A 25,817-nucleotide genomic window follows, 5' to 3' on the forward strand; every position below is an offset into this window, starting at 1 on the left:
AAGTTCACAAGCCCCAGGATTTTTGATTTAAAAATAGGTTACATTTTAAACAATGATTCCTGAAGAAGGGCTTATGCCCGAAACGTCGAATCTCCTGTTCCTTGGATGCTGCCTGACCTGCTGCGCTTTTCCAGCAACACATTTTCAGCTCTGATCTCCAGCATCTGCAGACCTCACTCTCTCCTCGTACATTTTAAACAACTTGTTCAGTGAAGTTATTACATTTTTCTGGAGCAGGTGGTACTTAAACCTGGGCCTCCCAGTCCAGGGAGAGGGACACTACAAGAGGTGTTTGGCACAGGCTCTAAGTTCACACTGCCTCTTGAGCTGCACTCTGTTAAATTACACATTTGTCTACTGCTGCCTCCAAGGGGATCTAAATTCAGCACTGCTGAGAATTGTAAATGAGCAGTAGTTTTCCGAAGTGTCTATCCTCCAGGTCAGAGCTGATACATATCTCTTTGACCGCAGAAGGTAGCAGAGTTAACCCAAATCCTGTTCTCACCTACCTTTCAGAGTGTACAGCACAAGAGATGAACTGTGATCCAGATCCTGATGAATTCTGGGACAATGAGGTCATTTGCAACAGTTTCTCTATCATTGCATATTTGTTTTGATAAATTTATCGGCACAGTCATATATAAAAATGGTCATAGAATTGGACTCTTGAGATTAAATAGACATAAAATGGATCCAATTTAGGAGGCTAACTTCCTGTGCCTGAAATATGTAAAAACAGACTAGTTTAGGTGTTGGTGGTACACATCTTAGCCAATAGTTAAAACCAATATATGATGCCTGATTGGCACAATTTGTTGGAACTGCATTAAACCCAGACAGCAGCAATTGCAGCTCTGTTCAGGGACAACAACAACAAACCTGGGCTCCTAAGGAATACCTGCCACACACTGACCAAAGTATACAGCAGCTGATTATCCTCGGCTTGTGCCGGAGATGTGGCAATAATTGTTTGAGTAAGCGGATTGGAGAATTTTGTGCTGAGAAACTATGTGTATCATCAAGATTAGACAGTGGGGACAGAAAGATTTAGATTGAGAGAGGGGGAGGCCACCTAAGCCGGAACAGATTTGGTGTCAAAACATAAAGGTGCAGCTCTTTCCAAGTCTGAAGAAAGCACTCGTCAGGCCATAGCTGAAACATAACAAAGAACTTTGGTCTCTTTATCTAAGGAAAGATACAGGCAGTCTGGGAAAGGTTCACTAGACTCACACTGGGTATGGAGGGATTGTCTTCTGAGGAGGAGTTGAGCCTATACTCATTGGAGTTTAGAAGAATGAGAGGATACCTTATTGAAACATACAACATTCTTAGGGGACTTGACAGGGTAAATACGGAGAGGTCGTTTCCTCTTGTGAGACAGTTTAGAATCAGAGGGTATAATCTCAGAAGAAGAGGCTGCACATTTAAGAAAGTGAGGAAGAATTTCTTCTCTCAGGGAATAGTGAATCTGTGGAGTTCTTTACTGCGGGGCTGTTAAAGCTGGATCATTAACTATATTTGGGGCAAAACAGACATTTTTACTAAGTAAGGGAATCAAGATTTATAGGGAAAAAGCAGGAAAGTGGAGTTGAAAATGATCAGATGAGAAAGGCAGAGCAAACTCATTGGGCTGAATGGTCTACTTTAGCTCCTGGATGGAAGATTTCAGCCCTGCTCTCTACCTTTCAGATCTGCTCTCTACCTTTCAGATCTGCTTTCCAGAAAACCTGACATCACTGCATTCATTGCTGTGTTGGGATAGCATCATTCTTTCTGATGAAGAGAGCATTATCGTACATCAGTAAAACAGGACTAAGAGTGGGTGGGGATGGTGCTGAGAGTTTGTATTCTCTCAGACTAGAGAAGATGAAGGTGGCACATTTTCCTTTGAGTTTTATGGCAAACAGTTTCACCGTCACTTTTACTGAAAGCAGCTTCTCATTTCAACACGAACTTCCCACCAAGCACCACCCAGCCCATCAAATTCTCAAGGTCCTTCACTTAATAAACTTGCTTCACGATATGCAATTTACATTCATTCCTTGACTTTTAGTGACCACCTGTTGTGTCTTTGCTGTGTTACAACAACTAGCATTTACATAGCACCTTTAATATCATAAAAGGCCCAAGGCACTTCAACACAGGTTGTGATGTTTGTGGGTCACTGACAGATGGAGGCTGGCAGGCAGATTGGGGGTCTATCTCTGAGCCAACCTGATGGCTGGAACGACAGAAACCAGAGTGAGTTTGATGGAGGTTACATGATGAAGAAATTAGAAACATTCAAAATCATAGTATTTTAATAGAGAGAAAGGAACTGTTTGCAAGAGTGTTGGTGATCCAAAGGAGACTTACATCTGAGACTGACTGATAGCAACATGCAAAATCAGGAAGCACCATGGCATTATAACACACACTGCCAGAACGGGGTCAGTCCTGTAAAGAGACTCATACAGCAAAATACTATCCCTTAACATAAAACATACACCGTCATTTCACTCTGTAACATCTCAGTCTGAGTTCCATACAGAACAGAGACACATCACACTCCCTGGACCTTGTCAACTCATTCTCCAACAATTCAGAAGTTACAGTCGCCACGTCACCATGATATCGAGTGGAAAAGAGACCAAACAAACTCAGACCCTTCGAGAATCTGCTCAGCTCACCTGGAAAGGTTTGCAGTAACATGCTGCAGCCTGGATTCTGGGCTGAAACATTGCAGACCTGGAGCCAGGACTTATCATTAATCATGGGCTTAATGATGGGGGGGGGGGGGTGCAAAGACAGCAATGGAAGATGTGCAGACGTGTGCACTGGTTACTGCGTTAACAACAGAAGTCCTGATTTCCAAACTAGTAAAACAGCTTTGCAATATGGTGGGCTTTATTTGAGGGAATAATGTTCATTGGCAATAGAGTTAACAGCAGGAATGTTCTTAGTTAACCATCAGTCTGAATGAATGTGGTGCAAGAACTGTTCTGGGCACTTGGCCATGATGTAACCACAGCACCCTGGATCAATGCCTTACTACACCAGCTGTCTTTGCGAAAGCAGGGAAATCCCTGGCACTGAGATTGCAATCAACACCAGATTCTCAACTCCACATGTATTGACTGCTGATGAACTGGAGAAGCTTTTGGGCATCGAAGTTTCATTGGATTGTCTAGAGATCTGTCCCACTGCCCTTCCTCGAACACAGGAACCTCAGACACCAACGTAGTCACTGAGAAATCCAATTTGTAAAGTGCAGCTATCAGTGTGATTAGCTGTCCACAGGCAAGCTCGTTGACTCAACGTATTTTAGCGCCTTCTCCTTCACGCCCTGTACTCTCTCCTCGGTCCCATGTTTCTTCTCATACTCAAGATACCTTTTGAAGAAGAACTTCATCTTCTTTGGTGCAAGCTTCAGGTGTATGACTCTCTCGAAGAGATGCCTAAGGGCAGAGAGCAAAATGTTGTTGTGAACTACTCAATCTACAATTCACATTCTGAATAATTTACTGAGTTTGGATTCTGGTAAGTAGTGATTATTGTATCGGATTCCCAACCGAGAGGTTAAGAGTTCAAATCCCACAATGGGAAAACCAAATATCTGCAGCATTAATAAATGGATACCTTAATCAAATAATCATCAAAAATGCCATTTTGATCTTTAATGTCCTTTGAAGAGAACTCCAAAGCTTATCCAATCTGTTCCTTCATTCTCACTCCAAGTTAACACAATGTCTATCAGTTCAGTAACTGAATCAGTGTGCGCAAGATAACAAAGGGATTTGAAAGAGTACGAGGAATGGGGAGGGAGTGAGGAGCAGAGAGAGGAGTGACAGGCAAAGAAGAGGGAAAGGCAACAGGCAAAAAGGATAGAGAAAGACAGAAAATGCACATGATAGGCAGAGAGAGAAACTATACCCTCAGTCATGAATCCAGAGCAACCTTGATTATCTGAACATCAATTATCCGAATTTTGGATTATCCAAACAAGATCTCAAAGTACCGTAAAAATGTTATCAGTTATCCGAACAAAATACTTCACACTAGTCTTGTTTGGATAATCCAGGTTGCTCTGTACTCAAGTAGTGCCAGACAACATTTTTTCCACAATAAGGAGTGTTTTCTAAAAAAAATTGTTGGGATGAAGGCTGGGCCAGCACTTACTGCTGATCCCTAATTGTCCTTTGAACTGAGTGGCTTGTTCAGCCTTTCAGAGGGCTGTTAAGAGTCAATCACATTGCTGTGGGTCTGGAGTCACGTGTAGGCCCAACAGTGAAGCAGATGGACTTTGGACAGAAAAAGAATTGATTGCCATTAAACTAGTTTTTAACTCCAGACTTATCAAATGAACTCAAATGACACCATCAATTGTGATGGAATCTGAACCTACACCCCCAGAGTAGTAAACTGGGCGTCTGGATTCCTCGTCCAGTGACGATAGTACTACACACCCTTCTTCGCAGAATGGATATCAGCAATTTACAGAGCTCTGTATGGGCTGCACTACAGACAGTCAGCTGGCCTCTGCTGAGTCTGGGTATAGCTTTCAGATTGCACCAGCAGCACCCAGACTGAATACCTGCTCAGCTGTTAAGATGGAAAGCAGTCTGCATTCTTCGTGACCATGCCAGGACACTGGTGGACAAAATGGTTGCAGGCTGGGCTGGGAAAGAAATTAACCCAAGCTGCTAAAGGATCAGCTGACTTTATTTGGACTGCAGACATTCCTAGTTCAGCTGGGATGCACAGAGACAACGAAAAGATATTTCTGAGCTGAACAGTCTGTACTACAGTTCAGTAGGACATCTGTTACCTTCTTTGACATGCAGTGTTGCAGGTCACCTACAACTGGAGGCAGGAACACAATTAGCACAGTACCCACAGGCGGGAGACGAACAGAAAGGTGAGCAGGAATGATCTCACTGCACTAACAGTGGAGAATCCTCTCAGTGGCTCAGCCAATATTTCTCACTCCTCTCTCCTTAACTCTGTGACATTGAGGGAGCCACCACTGCCTCAGATTTTGGAGGAAGAGAGCTCATACAGACTGCAATTCTAGCTTGGAATTCTGGAACAACATCTGGGGGCATACTTCTTGTGAGGATCACAACATTCCCCTCATCTGACTGGGCTGACCTTCTCATTGGCTGGTGAAGGATAAAGTTAAAAATCACACAACACCAGGTTATAGTCCAACTGGTTTAATTGGAAGCACACTAGCTTTCGGAGTGACGCTCCTTCATCAGGTGATTGTCCCACCTTTCTTAAAAAGTGGTACATTATCCACCCTCCAATCCGCAGGAACTGATCCCGAATCTATCGAACTCTGGAAAATAATCACCAACACATCCACGATTTCTCGAGCCACCTCCTTCAGTACCCAGGGATGTAGACCATCAGGGCCTGGGGACTTAATCAACCTTCGGACCTAACAGTCTCTCCAACACCAGTTCCTGGCAAATATAAATTCCCTTAAGTTCAGGTCCTTCAGCCACTGTTACCTCATGGAGATTGCTTGTGTCTTCCCCAGTGAACACAGATCTGAAATACCAATTCAATTCTTCTGCCATTTCTTTTTTCCCCATAATATATTCCCCTGTTTCTGTCTTCAAGGGCCCAATTTTAGTCTTAACCTTTTTTTGTCTTTCACATACCTAAAAAAGCTTTTACTATCCTCCTTTATATTATTGGCCAGTTTACCTTCGTACCTAATTTTTTCTCTGCTTATTTCCTTCTTAATAATCCTCTGCTGTTCTTTACAAGCTTCCCAGTCCTCCATTTTCCCACTTATCTTTGCTATGTTATACTTTTTCTCTTTTAACTTTATATGTCTCTTAACTTCCCTCGTCAGCCACGGCCACCCATGCCTCCTCCTAGGATCTTTCTTCCTTTTTGGAATGAACTGATCCTGCAACCTCTGCATTATACACAGAAATATCCGCCATTGTTCCTCCACTGTTATCCCTGCTAAGGTATTGCACCATTGAACTTTGGCCAGCTCCTCCCTCATAGCTCCATAGTTCCCTTTATTCAACAGAAATATTGTCACTTCCGATTGTACCCTCTCCCTCTCAAATTGCAGATTTATAAAAGAGACCCAAGGGGCAACTTTTTTACACAGAGGGTGGTACGTGTATGGAATGAGCTGCCAGAGGAAGTGGTGGAGGCTGATGCAATTGCAACATTTAAAAGGCATCTGGTTGAGTATATGAGTAGGAAGGGTTTGGAGGGATATGGGCCAGGTGCTGGCAGATGGGACTAGATTGGGTTGGGATATCTGGTAGGCATGGATGGGTTGGACCGAAGGGTCTGTTTCTGTGTTGTACATCTCTATGACCCTACGTCTGGTCATTATTTCATTGTGTCTGGGATCTTGTAGAGCACATTGTGTTCCCTAAACTACAACAGGGAACTACACTTCAAACCATTCTACTGGGTCTGCAGCACTGGGGAATAGCGAGATACAGTGATATGATTTTAGACTCAGTGTGACTAACCTGACTTCGTCCTGGTTACCATGTTTCACCATCAGGTCGATATAGACTGACCACAGGTCTGTGCGTTTGGGGTAATTGTTCAGCGTGCTCTCAAACATTGCCTTCGCCCGTTCTGTGTCCCCGAGACGAAACTCCAGCTGTGCAAACTTGGCAATTATGTCAACATCTGAAACAAAACAGAACTTCTAAATAAATATGAAGTAAATTATTGCTCCCTTTCGCCAACTTGGAACAGATTCATTCCTCCTTGGGGACAGGAGGGTGGTCCTCAGATATCCTGCCTCTGGGAAAGTAGTTCTCCAAGCCACCCCACCCTCAGGATGCTGGGATTCTGGGCTATCTCAGTATTACTGGAGTCCACAATAAGTTACTGCTGCCAGAGTAATTCTGGCCCAGGCTCCAATCTGTACATTGTCAATCATAGGACAACAGCCTCACATGGCACCGACAGGATCGGCATGGTAACTCAGTGGTTAGCACTGCTGCCTCATCACCAGAGACCAGTGTTCAATTCCACCCTCGAACAACTATCTGTGTGGAGTTTGCACATTCTTCCCATTTCTCCCTGGATTTCCTCTGGGTGCACCAGTTTCCTTCCATAGTCCTCGGGTGTGCAGGTTAGATGGATTGGCCATGTTAAATTGCCCATGGTGTCAGAGGATGTGCAAGTAGGAGAATTAGCCCTGGGAAATGCAGAGTTACAAGCATAGGGTAGGAGAGTGAGACACTCTTTGGAGAGTTGGTGTCAATTCTATAGGGATTCTACACTGTAGAGATTCTGTGATTCTATAGTTATAAACAGAGAAGGAAGAAGATTAGGCCGAGCAGGCCTTTGAAACTGCCCCATTCAATAAGATCACGTCTGATCTGATTTTAACTTCAACTTTACACACTCCTGTATATCCCCAATAATCTTTCATCCCCTCAATAACCAAGAATCTATTTACCTCTGTCCTAATCTTTAAAGATTCTGCAGCCTAGTTGCCCTGGGAAGCCAATAGTGAGCTTTTTGCTTCAGGTACTGGGTTGGATAAAAAGGAGGGGACTCTTGATTATCAGTTCAGGATCAGACATACAGGCTCTCTTTAACCTCCCAGTACCAACAGACATAAAACACAGGGACACAGAAGCAGCAATTTATGAAACCAGCAAGATAGTTCCAGACACAGGACAAATGTGAAAGTGAGAACTGCATTCAGCTGACGGGGTGAAGGCGTTAGCTACATGGTCAGCTGCCCTCCACCGCTCTCCACACACCCACACCCACCCACATCCCATTGCTGACTCACGTTCTTTCTGGGGCAGACACTTGAGTGCCCTCTGCAGTAAAGCACTGGTACAGTCAGTCTTTCCCTGCTTGAGGAGGAAGGTGGCGTAATTAAGCCAGACAGTGCTCTCTTGGCGGAACCGTTTCAGCATGGTGTTGTACAGGTTGTCTGCTTGCTGAAAAACACGCACAAAGCACAGAACATGCATCATACACACCGCCCCAAATCTCAAATAGTTACAGTACTACAGTCTAACAGAGCCAAGAGTCTCCAAAAATCAGGCCTCACGAAAAGTCATCCACAGGAAACATTAGCTGTGTTTCTCTCTTCAGAGAAGCTGCTGAATATTTTCAACATTTTCTCGTTTTAACATTCAGAACTAGCCCTTCCAGCTCTGTACAATCTGACTGAGATAACACTGCAGCAACTTCAGTCCTTGTCCAGGACTTCTTCAGCACATCACAGAGGCTGATTGACCATTGGGACAATGGTATACAGAGGAACCTCGATTATCCGAATGAGATGGGTGGGCAGTATTTTGTTCGGACAACTGATTATTCAAATAATTGATTCAATGCCTCTCCTCTGGGACTCGGAGTTTTCTGAAGTTTCCTTTTTCCTCGCCCTGCCTGCCTTGCTCCCTCTCTCTGTCTCAGGGTTTGCCTCTGAGCAGACACACACATGTGGTGGAAGGAACTTGCAGGATTGCTGAAGCCTCTCCCCGCTGCTGCTTCACTCCATTGGGATTGACACAGCGAGCACTTGCTATGTCCGCTCCCCTTTCAGGAGACTAGGCTGCAGCAGAGTACGAGCAGCCACTTTATTCGGATAATCAAGGTTCCCCTGGAAATCCCGTTCAGATCACTGAAGGCCCTCTGGCTGCCAGCCAACCACAATAATGTTTTGGAAATCTGACTGGGATATGTAGAGGACCCAGGCATCAACAGCACCCAATGAGGCACCAAGTGACAATTAGAAAGGAGCTGCTGGTGTCAAAATATAGGAAATGTCACTTGGGATTCGGGAATACACCTCAGAATGAACTCAGCACAAAACCGAGATAACGTACTGGAACGCAGTGAGCTTTTTCCATATCTAACACTGTGCTGCACTGGCCCTGGCAATACTTGATGAGGGTTGTGCAGGGGAACACAAACATAAATTGCTGGAAAATCTCCATAGGTTCAGCAGTATCTGTGCAGAGAAAGTAGAGTTAACGTTTTGAGTTCGGTGACTGTTCATCAGGGTCAGAACTGATGTGTTCTGAAGTCACTAGACTCGAAACATTAACTCTGCTTTCTACCCACAGATGCAGCCAAATCTGCTGAGTTTCACCAGCCACTTCTGTTTTTGTTTCAGATTGGCAGCATCCACATTCCTTTATTTTATTGTAGTGTACAGGGAACTTTGTTTTGTATCTAACACGCTGCTGCACCGAGTCTGGGACACTATAGTGTCAGCTTTACCAAGAAGCGCATGATTTACGTAACAGCAGCTTGTAGAGTTAGCAGCCTCAGAGTTCAACTCAATCCAAGTTGGTAGTGTTACAGATAGCCCATCCTGATGAATGACACATCTATTGCTTTTGCATTGTAAACAATGTTGACAACAGTTGTGCTTACCTTGTACTTCTCAGATTTGGTGTAGATACTGGCCAACTGCTGGAAGACCTTCAGCGGCTCACTATACTGAACAGCACGTTCAAACACTTTCATCAGTGACTCTTCTGTGCCATAGAGATTCTCCAGATTTAGCAGTGCAACCCAGACATTCAATTTCTCCTGCTCCTCTCTTCAAAGGTATACGGTAAGGAAGAGAACGAGACAGACAGAGAATCAATTTGGCAGTTATAAAAATTGATACTGAAGACAATACTTGGAGGTCAGGGATTCTGTACTTTCTTCTATCAAGATGTTTCTTTGCAACTCAAAGAGCAGATTCACTGGTTATTTGGCAAATTGCTGTTGTGTGAATTCTGCTATGGATCAAGACTGTTGTATTTGTCCTCAGAGATAAGCTGAGTGCCCTCTCTTCCATATGACAGCTCAATGACAGACAAGGATGGAAGCTCAAGGTGCAGAGTCAGAGACACAGGAACACACCCAACTCCCCGATATGGCGACTCCACCTTCCTTGCAAAACACAGGATTCACTGTTCTCAAGCATATGCGGTAGGTGCTGGTAGATGGGACGAGATTGTGCTGGGATATCTGGTCAGCATGGAAGGGTTGGATCAAAGGGTCTGTTTCCGTGCTGTACGTCGTTATGACTATGACCTCCTGCTAGTACTCTGCAGTATTTCAACACCTGGCACTTTCTAGTCAGTAAATGATGCATGATACCACAACCGAGATATCACTCTCATGATCATTATTACCGGTGAGGAAAGGTAGGACAGCTCTCCTGAAGGTGCAGATTGCCACACAGTTTAAATAATAACCCCAGGGGTATGACATTCTTGGTTTCCAGGTTTATGTGAGTAAACTTGTGGAGAGTGAACAAACGTGAATACATTCTAAGTCAAAACAGAGGAACTTACTGATTCAGATGTGTATTGGCTATTTTAGTGAACCAGTGTTCCAGAGAGCAGCAGTGATAATGCAGACAATACAAACTTAAATCCCATCACTACAGTTTGATTATTTAAATTAATCTTTTTTAAAATGGAAATTAGTACAACTAAGAAGAAAAGTGACCATGCAGATGTTCAATTGCTGGAAAAACTGGATTGATTGACATTGTTTTCAGGGAAGTATATCTGCCCCTTACCTGGTCTGGGCCAATATAGTTCACTCTTATCTGACACTGGAACCAGAGCAACAAGCTGGTCACTTTGTAGCAATCTATTCTGGATAATGTCATAGGAGTGCACTACAAGCCTCAAGAACCTGTATGCTTGAACTTTACCCCAAGGGTGAAGAAACAGGAATTTTAATGAAGTGTCAATGTCTGTCCCCTTTATGGATGATCCAGGGCTTCTGTCAACTGCATCACACAGAGCAACACATGGGAACACACGACTCTACACACAAACTGGCAAACTCAGTGAGGCGACAGATTGAGGGGCTGGGAAACGCAGATGTGGTGTACATAGACCTTGAGTAAGGTAGCACATAGAAAATTAATGGAGATGTTTGGGGTCTAGAATAAGGAATGACTGATACAAGAGTAGAGGGAAAAGACTCAGGAGAGATCATGGACCATTTTTTTGAATGAAAGCAGAATTGTGAGGCTGTTGAATACACCAGCAGAATTAATGAGCCAGGGTAGGTGGAATTGGCTCTTCTGCCTGGATGCAGTACCTCTCCGGCTCACTCTCTGGTCCAGTTAAGCGCCTACCTGAAGGAGATGGTTTTCAGGGCTCTCTCTGCCACAGTCCGTGCCTTCTCAATTTCAGTTGCATGCAGGTGGAATGCCATGTACTGTGTCCAGAGAATGGAGCTGTTGGGGGAGCTCAGGACCAGACGGTCAAAGTCCTCAGCTGACTGTGGGTGTCGATTGGGGTCCATCAGCTGCTGCTCAACCTTCGTCAGCTCTTTTTCCATCTGCCACTTGCTCACTTCCTTCTCTCTCTTCGTCACCTTGGCCTGAAGGAACAAACAATCACACATACTCAAACTAAAAAAAAAAATCACATTTCTCATTTGCCTTCTTCTTACAGCTCTCTGGATGGGTTACAAAGGGCAGGGGACCTGGCTGTGGTGGGCTGAGGCTAAAGCAATGCAAACCTTGCCTATCTCACTTGGTACTAAAAGCTCCAGCATTCATTTCATCAGCAAACTGACAAAGAGATCATTTGGTCGGGTTGGACTGAGATAAGCAATTTTCAACATCAAAGCTGAAAATGTGTTGCTGGAAAAGTGCAGGTCAGGCAGCATCCAAGGAACAGGAAATTCGACGTTTCGGGCATAAGCCCTTTTTCCTCGAACTTTCAACATCAACCCCACCTTCCTTTTCTAGGCACTGAGAACCTTTTCAATAGTTATTGCAGGTTTTCTTTTAAGAATCTCTCACTGCCCATTGATCCCACTTGCTCCGTCACGGTCCGTCTCTTCCCACTACACCTCAACATTCCTATCTTTTCAAAAGAGTCATTTTTTAAAAAAAAAATGAAAATTATTCACAGAAGGGGTTTCTTCCTGTTCCTCGAAGGGTAGCATCTTTCAAAACAGGACACTGCTCCCACAGTCACTGAGCTGAGTGACAACTAGTTTTATCCCCAAATTGATTTTTCTTTCATGCAGTTAATGCTAGGACTAAGAAACCAATTCTTACAGAACAGAAGGGAGAGCTCTCCTACCTTGGAGTCCTCAGGCTCGTCTTCCTCACTGTCTGAGCTGATGTCTTCACGTTTCCGAGTCACAGGAGAGATAGTGTTTAAACTCACATCCCAAGCAAAGCCGAGGGGCACTTCTAGCCTGGGAACCGGGGTTTTTCTGGGATTCGGCTGCTGCTGAGAGAGAGAGAATAGTGACTGTTAGCTACTAGGTGCCAGGTAGCCAAGGTCTACAAGCGTCTTTATGACAGTTTCAGGAACACAGTTGTCTTATCAGGAAAGATCGAGCAGTCTGGAGCCCACACTTACTGGAGTTAACAAGAATGAGAGTTGACTTTGTTGAAGCATATAATTCAGAAGGGTCTGACAGCACGGAAGCTGAAAGGATACTTTCTTTTCTGGGGGAATCTAGAATGAGGGCACTCAGTTTCAGAATAAGGGGGATCACAAGATGGAGATGAGGAGATTTGTTTTTCTCTCCTAGAGCACCAGTTATTCTTTGAAATGTTCTCCCTCCACAAAGCAGTGGGAATTGGGTCATTGAATATATTTAAGACTGAATTAGATAGATTTTTCATCTAGAAGGGAGTTAAGGTTACAAAAGTACAGGAAGGGAAATAGAGTTAAGGCCACAATCAAACCAGCCATGATCTTACTAAACAGCAGAACAGGCTTAAGGGGTAGAATGGCCTCCTCTGGCTCCAAATCTTTCTTACGAACCAGGTTCAGTATCTAATACATAAGACATTTGGCTTTAATTGGAATTATACATGAACCCTACATTATCTGACGATCCAAGCTCATACCTGCCCTGTTGGAAGGGCAGGACACACTGGGTGCTGCACTTTCACGGGTTCCATTTTTCAGCTGAGACAATAATTGGAGCCCTGGTGCCCAGGCCAACATTTACTAATCAATCAACAACACAAGATGATTATCTGGTCCTTATCACATTGCTATTTGTGAGCCCTTGGTGGGTGCAAATTGGCTCCTGCCTGTTACACTTTAGCAACATCAATGCAAGCTCTTTGTGGTTGTTACTGAAGGGTGGCTGACATTGGTCCAAAGAAGCAGAGAAACATAAACTCCATCCCCCAAGGGACCAATCCCAGCGCGCTGCTGAAAGGGCTGTCACATGAGCAGGAATTAATGGGCTTGGAATGTTCTGGATCCAAACCCAAGCTCCCATAAAAGTTAATGATCAATCTGGGACACGGGTGGTGATAACCTGGTGATACTCACTTGAATTTCAGTATCACTGTCCTCCTCATGAAAGTATACCTCCACTCCACTCTCTGCCTCCTCCGAATTCTTCTGTTTCCTGCTTGTTTTCAATTTTTTGGAGGAAATCTGATCAAACACAAATACAGATAAAAATAACGTGAGATCAACTACAAAGTTCTAGACAGCAACAGGGAGAGAATGGCAAAACTCCTTCCTGTTAATGTGGGTCAACATGCCATCCACCCACTCCCTGTATCCTCTAGCATCACTCCCCTAGTCCTTCCACACCTCCCCCAGTTCTCTTTGTTCCAATATGTGGAAGCTTTGCTCCAAAAACTAATCATCTACCCTTCAATGGACTATTTTCAGGGACGCCTAGTCCTATTCACTCTCTCTTATGGTAACCTGCTTGCTGAAGACACAGTGTCTCACTGCAATATTAGTTGGATTATTGAACAGTTTTGCATCTAAAGCAAGTTCCATAGAATAGAAACATGAAGCAGAAAGGATTGACCCAATTGTGCCAAGTACATCTCTTGATGAATTATCCTTTTTGTGAAAAACCATTGAGAAAAATCACCAAATTGGCACATTCAGATTTCACTTGTCGAAGCCAGACACACGTGAACTCTCTGTCTGGCTTGCAAGCAGCAAAGAGACCAACTCTGACCTCCTGTAATACGCACTTGTACATGTTCAGCACAAGCCACAGGACAGTGTTAAATAGAGGGCCCCATGGGAATTGCTTATGCTTCCTTCAGCATGTAACTGATGAGATTAAACTGATCCTCCCCTCTTGCCAGTCACCAGCTCACTCAGCATGGAGTGAGGATAGTATCACTCTCTCCTGACTGTGAGAGGGAGTCACCTTCTGAGTTAGCGGGAAAATGGTGATTGAGAGTCAACATTTCTATTAGGAAAAAAAACCCCAAACATTTTGGCACGGAGCTTCCTACCTGCTCACTCTCTGAACCTCTTCTCTTGCGTTTGAAGGTTTTTGAGACTGTCCCTTTTGCATTACTCAGCATTTTGGACTGTTTCAATGGTAAGCCGGACTTTGACAGCACATCTGGGGCTCCTGTGTCCTGAGGGAGGAGCGAGAGCTCCACTTCATCCTTTACACTGCAAAGGAATGTTTAGAATATATAGAGATGGCCTTAGGAAATCCTCAAATGACATAGCAAATCCTTTTCTTAATAACCATCAGAGGGCACATGGGAGATTTACTTGGATGATAAAAGGACAAGAAACATACGTTAAATGGAAAAACAAAGAAGGTGAGCTCATTCTCCTCAGAGGGAAAAGGTGACAGAGAGGAGTTTAAAATTCTGAAGGAGTTTGACAGCTTCTCTCTATCTCCGCTGTTTCCACGGACAGGAAGGCGGTAATAAACAGCACAGATGTAAGATGCAAATGGTTTTTTGTTTCCATGCGATGCAAACTGAAGATCTGCAATGGACTGCATGAAAGAACGGTGGAAGCAGATTCAATAATAACAGTGAAAAGGGAACTGGAGATGGCTGGGCTGTGGGAAACAGCCGGAGAAGTGGGAATAATTGGGTAACTCATTCCAAGAACCAGAACAGGCCTGATTGGTCTGTGCTATGTCTGCCATCGACAGCTCATTTTGGATTCCTTCCCTCCTCCAAAGGTGCAGATTCTTGCCAGGAAATGGTTCTTGACCTTTGACCACTTGGTGCTGCCTTGGAGTATGTGGTGGCACTTTGGAGTGAGCTCAGAACGGAGCCAATCTCTCTGCCCGAGAAGCCAGATAGTTGGCGTTGCCCACATTGAGATAAGCTAACTCAACCCAGTGAACACCAGCTTGGGACCTTCAGCAATTCTCTTGTTCGGTTCCTCCTTCCCAGTAAATTCCTACCTCAGTACTTTGACTGTCACCAGCTTTCCTTTTGGGATGTTTTTCATGAAGATTCCATGGTCCTTGACAAAGTGATCTGTGACGTAATTGAATAGGACACGGCCTGACACCGAAGAGGAGAGACTGAAACACAAAGATTACTTGGTGAAATATTTGCACAGCCAACCATCACTGCATCGCCGTACGGTTTGAAAAAAAATTCAAAGAACCTCCTTTTTCACACCACAAAGTAGGAGAAACCTCAAGATACAAGTTGCCAGAACTAACTGCCACTCCACTTCCTTGCGAAAATCTAACATTTATTAAAATTAAATCTGTTCATGGGTGTCACTGACCAGGTCAGCATTTGTTGCCAGTCCCTAACTACCCTAGACCTGAGTTGCTTGCAAGACTATTTCAGAGGGGGTTTACTTCAAAGCAGGTGAGCATTTTCGCAAGAAGAAGCAGCAGCAATAAACCACATCCTGGAAAATACTTGTCTAAATAGAGCTAAGGAACAGAAAGATCTGCCGTACAGGTTCACAAACCATTGTAACCATCAGAGGGTAAGAAAGCCATAGGGAAAAAGGAAACAAAGCACTAGGATAACTTCCACAAACTATGAGTGAAACTGAGTTGGGAAACACAAAGTAATACACTGCGGATGCTGAAAATCTGAACTAAAAACAAAAAGATGCGGACTAGCAAAATTCAGCATGACCTAGCAGAGAGAGAAATATACACCGGGTCATGTTTCACATCAATGACCTTTCGTCAGAATGAAAAGCAGACGATATACTGTGAGCAGTTCTGATCTCGATACGATAGAAAGGCATTGTAGGTGATGTATAAATTTATTGGTATGATTTCACTTCTATCAGGGAATTGGCTTCCTCTACAACAGCAAAATTGGGCAAGTGATCTTATAGCAATCTCTAAAATGAGTTAATATCTCACTTAGTGCTGAGAAGATATTTCTATTTAAAGAGAAATAGAATTAGGGGCCAATACAGACAAGGTGCCCACTAATAGTTCAATTCCTGTGAATGAAGGAGGAGATCGTCTCCCCCACCTGACAGTACATTTCTCCTTTCTTTTGGTCAATGCCTCAGTCCATCACACCTTGCTGCCTGGTCACCCTCTGATGGTCATCACTGGGGCAAGCGATGAAACAGTGAGACTGACATCACCTCTTTCCACCTTCAAAATATTAGAGGGTCAGTACCCTACTGCCCACGGAGACTTGCAAAGGAGCAGCCTGTGTAAGTGTCTGCCTCCGTCTCACTGACATTGATTTAAAACTGTTTTGCTCTAAGAAACAGCCATTCAATATCGGAGAAGCCCAGAGTTAAGAACCCAGACAAGGGTGTGTGTACACTCAGCTCAAGCTTACACTTGCAAACGATGGCTTGCTATAGTCTGCCACACTAATTCATGATTGACTTCTCACCGCAACCACACATAGCTCACCTGACAAAGACTCCAGACTCTCTGACAGCCTTTACATAACCTCTCAGGAGCTGCCCCTTCTGAAGATCCTTGGCCGATGTAATCTCTGGGTCACTTATTGAAGACTCATGTTCAGGGTACACTCTAGAGAGGAATTGAACACATACATAAATCTGGAAAACCCAGTAAACAGTAGCAGGATGACATATTTCAAACAGGCTTTTAAGTTAATGCAGACAAAAACTTGTGTTAAATTTGAGTCGAACTTTGATTAGATCACACTGCAACAGCCTGACTCTACATTATAAAAAGGGTACAGAGAGACTAGAGAAGGCACAAAAAAAACTCTCAAAAATTCTACCAGATATGCAAGATTAAAACAACCACAGGTTCTTGACTCTGGAAAAGAGAGTGCTGAGAGGTAACTTGATTGGTCAAAGAGATCAGCAGGATAGATGCAGAGAAGCTGTTCCACTTGGAAAGAGACCCCAAAACTAAGTGCCATAAATCTGAAGAAGATACTCATTGACAAATCCAACATGGAGGGGGTTCTTTATCCAGCGTGCTGATAATGTGGAATTCACTGCTCTGGAAGTGGGAGGTGAGCAGTACTTAAGGGGAAGATAGTTAAAACAAGGGAGATTGGAACAAGGTTATGTTGGTAATGCAAAACAAAACTCACATGAAAACACAGCGTCAAACAGTTGGGCTAAATGGTCTGCTGTGGAGACACAAGCCAGACACAGAGGTATACATTCTATCCAATCAACACTTGACTGGAAAGAGGAGATTGGCCAGCTAAAGTTCGATCATTGTGGTAAAGGGATAGACTTGGAACAAAGTTACCAACTCAAGACTGGGAATCCAAGAGGCACATATTGGCTATCAGTAGCAGCAGAATCATATTCCAACACAATCTGTAACCTTGTAACCCAGTAGACACTTAAAGATGCAGCCTGACTGATCACTTTGCCAAAAACCTCCCCTCTATCTGTAAAAATGACCTTGAATTTCCAGTTGCCCACCACTGCAGCACAATTTCTGCTTCATTTCCATTCTGAAGGAGGATCACTGGACTCGAAATATTAACTGCTTTCTCTCCACAAATGCAGCCAGACCTGCTGAGTTTCTTCAGCATTTTCTATTTGTGTTTCAACTGTTGGAGGGATTTGAGCTGATAGTTTCTTCAAGACCCAGTGATGGTTTGGTAAATCAGCTTCTGTTTTAACATGAGCAATATCAATAATTAGAACAATAGGGCTGTAATCAGGTGAGGGGCAAGGAATCACTCAAAGGAGAAAGATGGAGAGGTTTAGGGAGGGAGTTCGAGAAATTGGAATGGTGTAACGATAGAAATTGGAGCATGTTTAAGACGCTAGAACTAAAGGACTGCAGAGATGTGGAAGGTGATGGTGAAAGGGAGGAGATAATCAGTTGAAGGATTTGAAAATAAAGATAGCAATTCTAAACTCAAAACAACAGCTGCATAAAGAGTGCCACAGATTGTCTTTCTCTGCCTTGGATATTTCTGTAGGACCTTACGCACACTAGTATAAATCTATGCCCAAAGTTGACAGACTCGAATTTATTTGACCAGTCATTCCATGTAGATATCCCTTGTAACTCTGGGGTCAAATGTGTGCTAGCTTCTACAAAAAGAGAGAAGGAGGGAGAGAGACAGAGAGGGAAGGGGGGAGAGAGACAAGGAGAGGAGGAGGGAGAGAGACAGGGAGAGGAGGGAGAGAGACAGGGAGAGGAGGGAGAGAGACAGGGAGAGGAGGGAGAGAGACAGGGAGAGGAGGGAGAGAGACAGGGAGAGGAGGGAGAGAGACAGGGAGGAAGGTTGAGAGAGCTAAAAAGAGAAAAAGAAAAACAGAGAGAGAATTAATTGAGAAATGCTCACCTTGAGTTCCTGAGAGAAACTGCCAACTCATGCTCATCATTTGAAATGACACAGCACCTGTCAAAACACTAGAGTCAGTGAGAGAGGCCACTACAAGAGGTTACACAATTAATTTTACCTGGGGCAACTAACAGAAAAGTTAATAAAACAGGGAATGAGAGGATTAAGACAATGGTTTGGAAACTGGATCACATACAAACGTGCATCTCCTCAGAAGCTGATTGATCTGTGTAGTTACTTGGATCAAACCGGGCTGGGTAGGGAGGCTACTGACTCTCCCAGTCACCCAGGTGTATAATTCAGTCAGGAAACTTAATAGAGCAGAGACATCTGCTGACGACTCAACAGAATTAATTCCAGTTTCCATTGTAAAATACAATTTTACAGCACCTTTCACATTCTCTTACTATCCCACATTATATCCGATGTGAATTGCTTGTAAAGATAATGTGAGCACTGCAAGTTCCCATGATAGAAATGAGACAATAATAAAGAGGTTCTGCTTTCAATGATAAAAATTACTCAGTCACCTGGGGAGCTCTCCTGCTCCCATTTGAATAATGGCTGTGGGATGCGAGTAGGTAGTTAAAATGTCTCATCTGTAAGGTGGTATCTTTAGCAGTGCAGCACTGCCTCAGTCTTGCATGGATGTACCTTGGTTAAGGTTCTGTGCTCATGTTTTTGGGGTGGGACTTAAAATCACAACATTCTAACAGAGTTAAGAATGTGACCCACTCAGACACAACCGATGAGCAACTCACACTCTCCTCCCTGCAGCGAGGCGCAGCCTCCAAGTGTAGTAACTAGGTAAAAGCAGCAGGGAGGATTCTGCATGTTACATGCTGCATCTTCTGGTACTAACCTGACTATGCGGCCCGGGGTGAGCGCCTCGAATTGTGACTCTTTGTATGAATCTGCTATATCACATAGCCCCACTAGACCATTCTTTCCAAAAGGGAGCTTGATGGTGACCCCCAAGTGTGGAGTGACCTTCTTGATTATGCCCAGTGTTATCGAACCTTCATCCAGAGAACATAAACCTAGAGAGTGAATTCAAGGAGCTAGTGAGAACTTCTGATTAAGATAGTTTGATAAAATACAAATATCAGAATTGGAACATATCATATGGCAAGATAATATAATAAATCTTTTCAATTGTCTCAGAGAGAAAACCCACACAGCCACAAATAGCCCAGATCCAGTGAATCTGTCAGCATTCAAACCAAAGCTGAAATATTCCTGTAAGGGTTCGGTCTCAGCCAGAGTCTATCCTAATCAAATCTTGCCCTCTTGAACATGTCTCCAACCCCAACTACTCCTCCCCCTGTGACCCATCTCTCTCACTACACCCTCTCCTGCAGCCAGCCCCAGTCTCTATTTCCCCAGTCCTCTGGGTCTGAACTGGACGTCAGAACCCCTCAGGTTCAAGTCTTGCCAGTGCGTCTCAACCAAGATTCCAACTTTTACTCTCTGACCTCAAACCTATGTGCACTCCATGGCCCTGTTCAGAACCTTCAGTCAGCAAATTTCACTCTCAGGAACTATCAACACCCAAACCTCTCCACAGTATCCGTTCTCCCCTGCTGAACCCACACCTGATGGTGGCAGTTACATCCAATCAAATATCCCTCCCAGTCGTTGTTCATTATTCCAGTTCAGTGAGAGTTCAGTGTAATGTATTAAATATAGGCAACCATCAGAAGACAGACACCTCCCTCTGCTACAGTAGCCTTGGTGCTCAGTCTTACCTGTGAGTGAGAGGCTGAGACGGCTGTTGGTTGTGTCTGGGCCGATCACCTTCGCGGTTAAGGCCTGGCCAGATTGAAAATGTTTCTTGGGAAACTTCAAGTGCTGAATTAAGTGGAGTGATTGGGAGGATTGAAAAAAAAAGACGTTTGTAAGTTTCATAGTTGCAGCATTTCAGCGGGGATGAAATTGTCAGCGTGTTCAACAAGCTGAAGTCTTATTAAAGGATGACTGCTTTGTGATGGGGTTATTGGAGTGTCAAGTACACTCAATCCTCATGCTGAAAGACTCACTTTTACCAGAGATTCAACAGAAGTGGTAAGATTCTGAAGAGGTTCTCTTTGTTTTCTGTTTCTACTACACATTTTACTCCAGTTGTGTGTTTTAAAATGTCAGGGCAGCGGAGTAGTTTGATTCGCGTTACATGGAGTGTAGCGTGTTTGGGAGTAACAGCCAACTTCGAATCAATCGTTCCTGAAGCTCTCCACTGCTGGGGAATTTCCTCAAATCAGGTCTGGTTCTTTTATAAATTAAAAGAGAGTAACTGATCACTGGGATTAGTCAATAATTTCAATATTGCCAAGTCACACACCCTCAGGATGTCAGAGGCTACATCAATCCAATATCAAAGCACTGTACAAACAGCAATGTGATAATGACCAGACCATCTGTTTTAGATATACTAAAGGATAAGTTTTAGTAATGGGCACCAGGGGGATGATAACAAAGTGTTAGAAAAGCTCAGCAGGTCTGGCAGCATCTGCACAGAGAGAAAAGCAGAGTTCCATAACACTCCTTTTTTTTATGACGACACCAGGACAAGGTTCGAATAATGCCATTGGATCTTTCATGTCCAGCTAAAAAAGGCAAACAGGGCCTTAGTTAAATCTCTCATGAGTGATTGAAGTCTGGAAGGTATTGCCTGGAAGTGTGGGGAAAGCATGAGGCACTCAAGAGGGCAATGGATGACTACTTGAGTAGAAGCATTGAATAAGGATATGGGGGAAAGGCAGGAGATGGGCACCAAGTCACAATGCTCAGATCAGAAACAATGAGTCAACTGCCCACTTTCTGTGCTGTAACCATTCTGTGATTCCATGAAAACACACTCTTGGTTTGACACTGGGAATGTCGGTATGAATTATGGGATATCAAATGAGACATGAACTAATGACCCTCTGATCCAGGCAGCCAGGCTGATTTGTTTGAGATCATGACCTGTACCACAGTAGGAGACTTACCTTGACTTTTTGAGACATCAGCAGCAGCTCTACACTTCCAGAAATGACAGGAGTGACTTCAACATCCAGACATTTTCTAGTATGGTTGTACTGAAAATAGGAGGAGGAGGAGGGGTTAAGAGATGGTGAGACAGAAACAGGAGGCAAGAGCAGGTGGTACGGCAAAATACATGCGAGAGTTGGTCATGATAAGAACTGGAATTCAGAGCAACAGGAGGTCACGGTAGTGACATTCAAACTGGGCAAGTTCTTGCATTACTGAAGTTAATTTGCTCAAAGAACACCCTCTCCCCAAAAGCACCCTTCACCCACTGAAAAACAGCACCGGGTCAGTCAGCCTGCTCCAAGTCCCATGTTCCAAATTGATGCCACTGCTATGACCCACACTCAGTGACAGAAACAGAACATGCCACACCCTATCACCCATCATCCTGGGGCCACCCAGCTCAATATATTCCATCATTCACACCTGGAAGCTGAAAACACCCAGTTGGTAAATGTAAAGTGACAATAGGTACCGATATACGAACTGCTCACATCAATCCCATTCAAATCAGAATCATTCACCTTCCTTGCCCCAGGGTCTCCTCAGTGACCACACCCTACTCCCATGTTGATTCCCTACACCCAGTACGGAATCAGCTGCTGTACCTTTGACACATAGCACGTTAACACTTGGCCGGGTTTGTAGGATTTCAGCTGGTCTGCTAAGTCCTCGCTCTGGAACATGAGTTCACAGTCTGCTGACAGCTTGCTGTGGAAGGAAAGGGAGAGTCAGCAGGAAGAGGTCATGGTTAAGTAAACATCCAGGAAAATCTCCCTAGGTGAGTTCAGACACTTGAAGGGTTTAAAAATTGATAAGGTGGTGGTCATAGTCAAATTTCTACAGTAAAAGTGATAAGGTACCAAACCGGGATAAAAAGTATCCATGAAAATTGGTGGAAGAGACTGTAGATATTGTGGAGGCCCTGGCAATAATTTTCCAAAGCTCCTTGGATACAGGTGTGGTGCCAGTGGATAGAGGAATTGTAAACATGTGGAATCCTTGTCAAAAAATAAAGCATAAAGGTTAGTCAACCAAATACAGATCAGTCACTGTAACTTTGACAATGGGGGAAGTTTCTAAAAGTGACATATTGGGACAAAGTCAACAAATCCTTGGGTAAATATGGGTCAATGAAGGAAAGCCAGAACAAATTGGCTAAAAGGCAAATTGCGTTTAATTAACTTACTGGCAATTTAAAAAGTTGAGAGGGTTGATGAGGTGCACATGGATTCCCAAAGGATATTTGATAAACTGCCACACAGCAGACTTGCCAGCAAAATTAGACCTCATGGAATAAGAGGAACAGTAGTAACATGAATACAAATTGGCTGTGTGACAGGAAACAGGAGTGTTTAACTAATATCTTTCAGATGGTGGAAATTTTATAAGCGAGCTCCCAAGGTTCAGTATTAGGAACTTCTTTCTTCTTATCATATAGTAACCCAGACTTTGGTATACAGGTCACAATTTTAAAGTCTGTGGATAAAACAAAATTTGGAAATATTGTGTACTCAGGAGGATACTACAGAACTTCAAAAGAACATAAGCATGTTGGTGGAGTGGATGGGCAAGTGGCAGATGAAATGCAATACTGAATCATTTTGACAGGAAGCATGAAGAGACACAGTTTAAAGAAAATAATTCTAAAGAGAACACAGGATCTGAACACATTTTTGAAGGGGGCAGACAGGTTGAGAGAACAGTTAATGAAGCATATGCCATTCTGACGTCTCATCAATATGGGTATGAAATACAAAAGCAAGGAAGTGATGTTAAACTGTATAAAACATTAGTTTCAATACTACAACCAGTATGCTGGGCATGCACCACATACTTTAAGGAGGATGTGAAGGTAAAAGAGAGAGTGCAGAAAAGATTTCAAAGAATGGCTGAGAGTGGGAAACTTCTGATAAATGGATAAGCCAGGGTTGTTTTCAGTGAAGAATAGAATGTTGAGATGATTTTGAATATCTTAAAGAAATCACGAGATGTCTGCACAGAGTACAGGGGAAGAAATGTTCCCATTGAGTGATGGAGAACCAAACTGACAGAAAAAGCAATAACATGAACATGATTTTTCATGTAATGAAATGTGGGATATGGAATACACTGCCTGATAGTGTGATGGATACCTATTCCATACTGGCATTCAATAAGGATTCCATTATCTGAAGGGGAAGAATGTGCAAGGCTGTGTGGAAAAGTCAAGGGAATAGCACTAGGTAAGTAAATCCTACAGAGAGATAGGTGTAATGGGCTAAATGATCTCCTTCTGTAGTGTATTCAATCTGTCACTGAGTGAACACAGAACATGAACACATGGATCTGCTCCTGGAGTTTTATGATTTGATATCAGTTCCTCATTCTGATCATTTACTACCAAGCTCCCTATTCATTCATGCGCTCTAACTGAAAAAAAAGTGGACTCGAAGCCTGGATCCTGTCTCATTATAAACTCTTTTTAAAAGAGCAAGATTTCACAGTGAGTGCTGACAAGCTGTTCAATCCGAGGTATCGCAGCCAAGTCCAATCCAATCCCCATCTCTCATTTCCTCCTCCCAATGACTCTCTGTGTTTGCAAAGCTTCAGCTGTTTGCTCAAAATCTCACTGAGCCAATCAGCGTCAAGGCAATTCATCTACATTGTAATTACAGGACAGGTCAAATTGCCCATCTGATCCTTACTGGTGCTTCTGCTCCATACAACCCCTTCGACCTTCCTTGGCATAGCTTCACCTCAGTGTTGTCTGCCTCAACTGCTCCCTGCAGTACACAGTACCACATTTTCACCACTCTCCGGATAGCGTTCTAACAGGACTTATTATATACTACCTGATACTGATAGTCTGTAGTTTTGATCTTATCTACATATTGCAACATCGGTTTACCCAAATGAACCCTTTCATTATTTTAAAGATCTCTGCAACCTCTTCCTCATGTTTATTCTCTTCTGTAATAGAATTGCCTGCTTAACTTCCCCAGATAGTTATAACTTCTCAGCTCTTGTGAATCCCTTCTGTACCTTCACCATAACTCTATTACTTCAGATGGAGACTGGCATTCTGCACACACTCCAAGTTTGATCAAACCAAACCAGAACAGTGTACAGCAAGCTAAACTTTCTGTGACCTGTATTTGATTCTCCAACAACCATCACGGTATCTTGACTTACCTTGGTCGCAGTGTTAACACCGGTATAGTCATCGAAAAGTTCGGGTGCGTGATTGGCAAAAATCTAAAATGTGGGAAGACAAAAATAATATCAATTACTGCCAGAAAATAGACCTTTTTTTAAAGATTAGATTAGATTAGATTCCCTACAGTGTGGAAACACACCCTTCGGCCCAACAAGTCCACACCGACTCTCCAAAGAGTACGCCACCCAGACCCATTTCTCTCTGACTAATGCACCTAACATTATGGGCAATTTAGTATGGCTAATTCGCCTAACCTACACATCTTTGGACTGTGGGAGGAAACCGGAGCATCTGGAGGAAACCCACACTGACACAGGGAGAATGTGTAAATTTCACACACACAGTCGCTCAAGGTTAAAATCGAACCTGGGTCCCTGGTGCTGTGAGGCAGCAGCGCTAACCACTGAGCCATCGAGCCGCCTGCAACTGGACACTAGTGCAATAATAATGCTTGCGCGATCATAATCAATTACAATGAAAGGCTAATTCTAGTTTCAGTACAATCACTACTGGACATGGTTTCCACACACATTGAATGTCACACTCCAACTCTTTGCAATGTGCAAGATGAAATGGCAAGGTGGCTCAGTGGTTAGTGCTGTGCTGCACAGCGCCAGGGACCTGGTTCGATTCCATCCTGGGGAGACTGTGCGGAGTTTGCACATTCTCCCAATGTCTGCGTGGGTTTCCTTCCACAGTCCAAAGATGCGCAGGTTAGACAGATTTGCCATGGGTAATACAGGGTTACAGAGATGGGATGTCTGGGTGGGATGTTCTTTGGAAGGTCAGGGTGGACTTGATGGACCAAATGGTGTTTTACCAAAACTGTAGGGATTCTATGGATTTTGATTCTAACTGCAGGACTTAACCTGTGCACAAACCTTGTACCCCTGAAATTAATAAGCTTTTAGGAGTGGATTCCAGAAGTCATGTTTAAACTATATCAAAGCAATTTGCAAGAGTGAATTAATTAAATCTGCCATTGTGAGATGGGAAACCAGCAAAATAATTCACATTAAATAACTCTCAACAGAGTCACTTCTGGGTCAGCTCCACACAGTCGGAGGGTCAACAGCGAAGGGAGGCCACGCTGTTGGAGGGGCTATTGCTGAAGATGAG

At 43.6% G+C, this 25,817-nt stretch overlaps 1 protein-coding gene across 4 annotated transcripts in view; it reads right to left on the reverse strand.

Moving 5' to 3' along the window:
• Nucleotides 1–2,282: 2,282 nt before the first annotated feature.
• The window catches only part of pdcd11 (programmed cell death 11), a 59,692-nt gene continuing 36,157 nt past the window's right edge, over nt 2,283–25,817 (reverse strand). For 3 of the 4 annotated variants that reach the window (XM_060842178.1, XM_060842179.1, XM_060842175.1), the window contains exons 22-37: nt 24,674–24,736; nt 22,108–22,210; nt 21,457–21,546; nt 20,218–20,320; nt 19,332–19,509; nt 18,470–18,526; nt 16,588–16,710; nt 15,139–15,261; nt 14,216–14,381; nt 13,278–13,385; nt 12,060–12,212; nt 11,099–11,346; nt 9,382–9,550; nt 7,781–7,934; nt 6,492–6,657; nt 2,283–3,437 (exon numbers count right to left, since the gene is read on the reverse strand). In XM_060842178.1, coding sequence (XP_060698161.1) covers nt 3,266–3,437; nt 6,492–6,657; nt 7,781–7,934; nt 9,382–9,550; nt 11,099–11,346; nt 12,060–12,212; nt 13,278–13,385; nt 14,216–14,381; nt 15,139–15,261; nt 16,588–16,710; nt 18,470–18,526; nt 19,332–19,509; nt 20,218–20,320; nt 21,457–21,546; nt 22,108–22,210; nt 24,674–24,736 — 2,176 coding nt within the window. In that variant the 3' untranslated portion in view covers nt 2,283–3,265. The remainder of the gene's footprint in view (nt 3,438–6,491; nt 6,658–7,780; nt 7,935–9,381; nt 9,551–11,098; nt 11,347–12,059; nt 12,213–13,277; nt 13,386–14,215; nt 14,382–15,138; nt 15,262–16,587; nt 16,711–18,469; nt 18,527–19,331; nt 19,510–20,217; nt 20,321–21,456; nt 21,547–22,107; nt 22,211–24,673; nt 24,737–25,817) is intronic. The other variant, XM_060842176.1, reaches the window with a different exon arrangement.

This window comes from Hemiscyllium ocellatum, chromosome 22 (assembly GCF_020745735.1).
Source record: "Hemiscyllium ocellatum isolate sHemOce1 chromosome 22, sHemOce1.pat.X.cur, whole genome shotgun sequence".
Lineage (NCBI taxonomy): Eukaryota > Metazoa > Chordata > Chondrichthyes > Orectolobiformes > Hemiscylliidae > Hemiscyllium > Hemiscyllium ocellatum.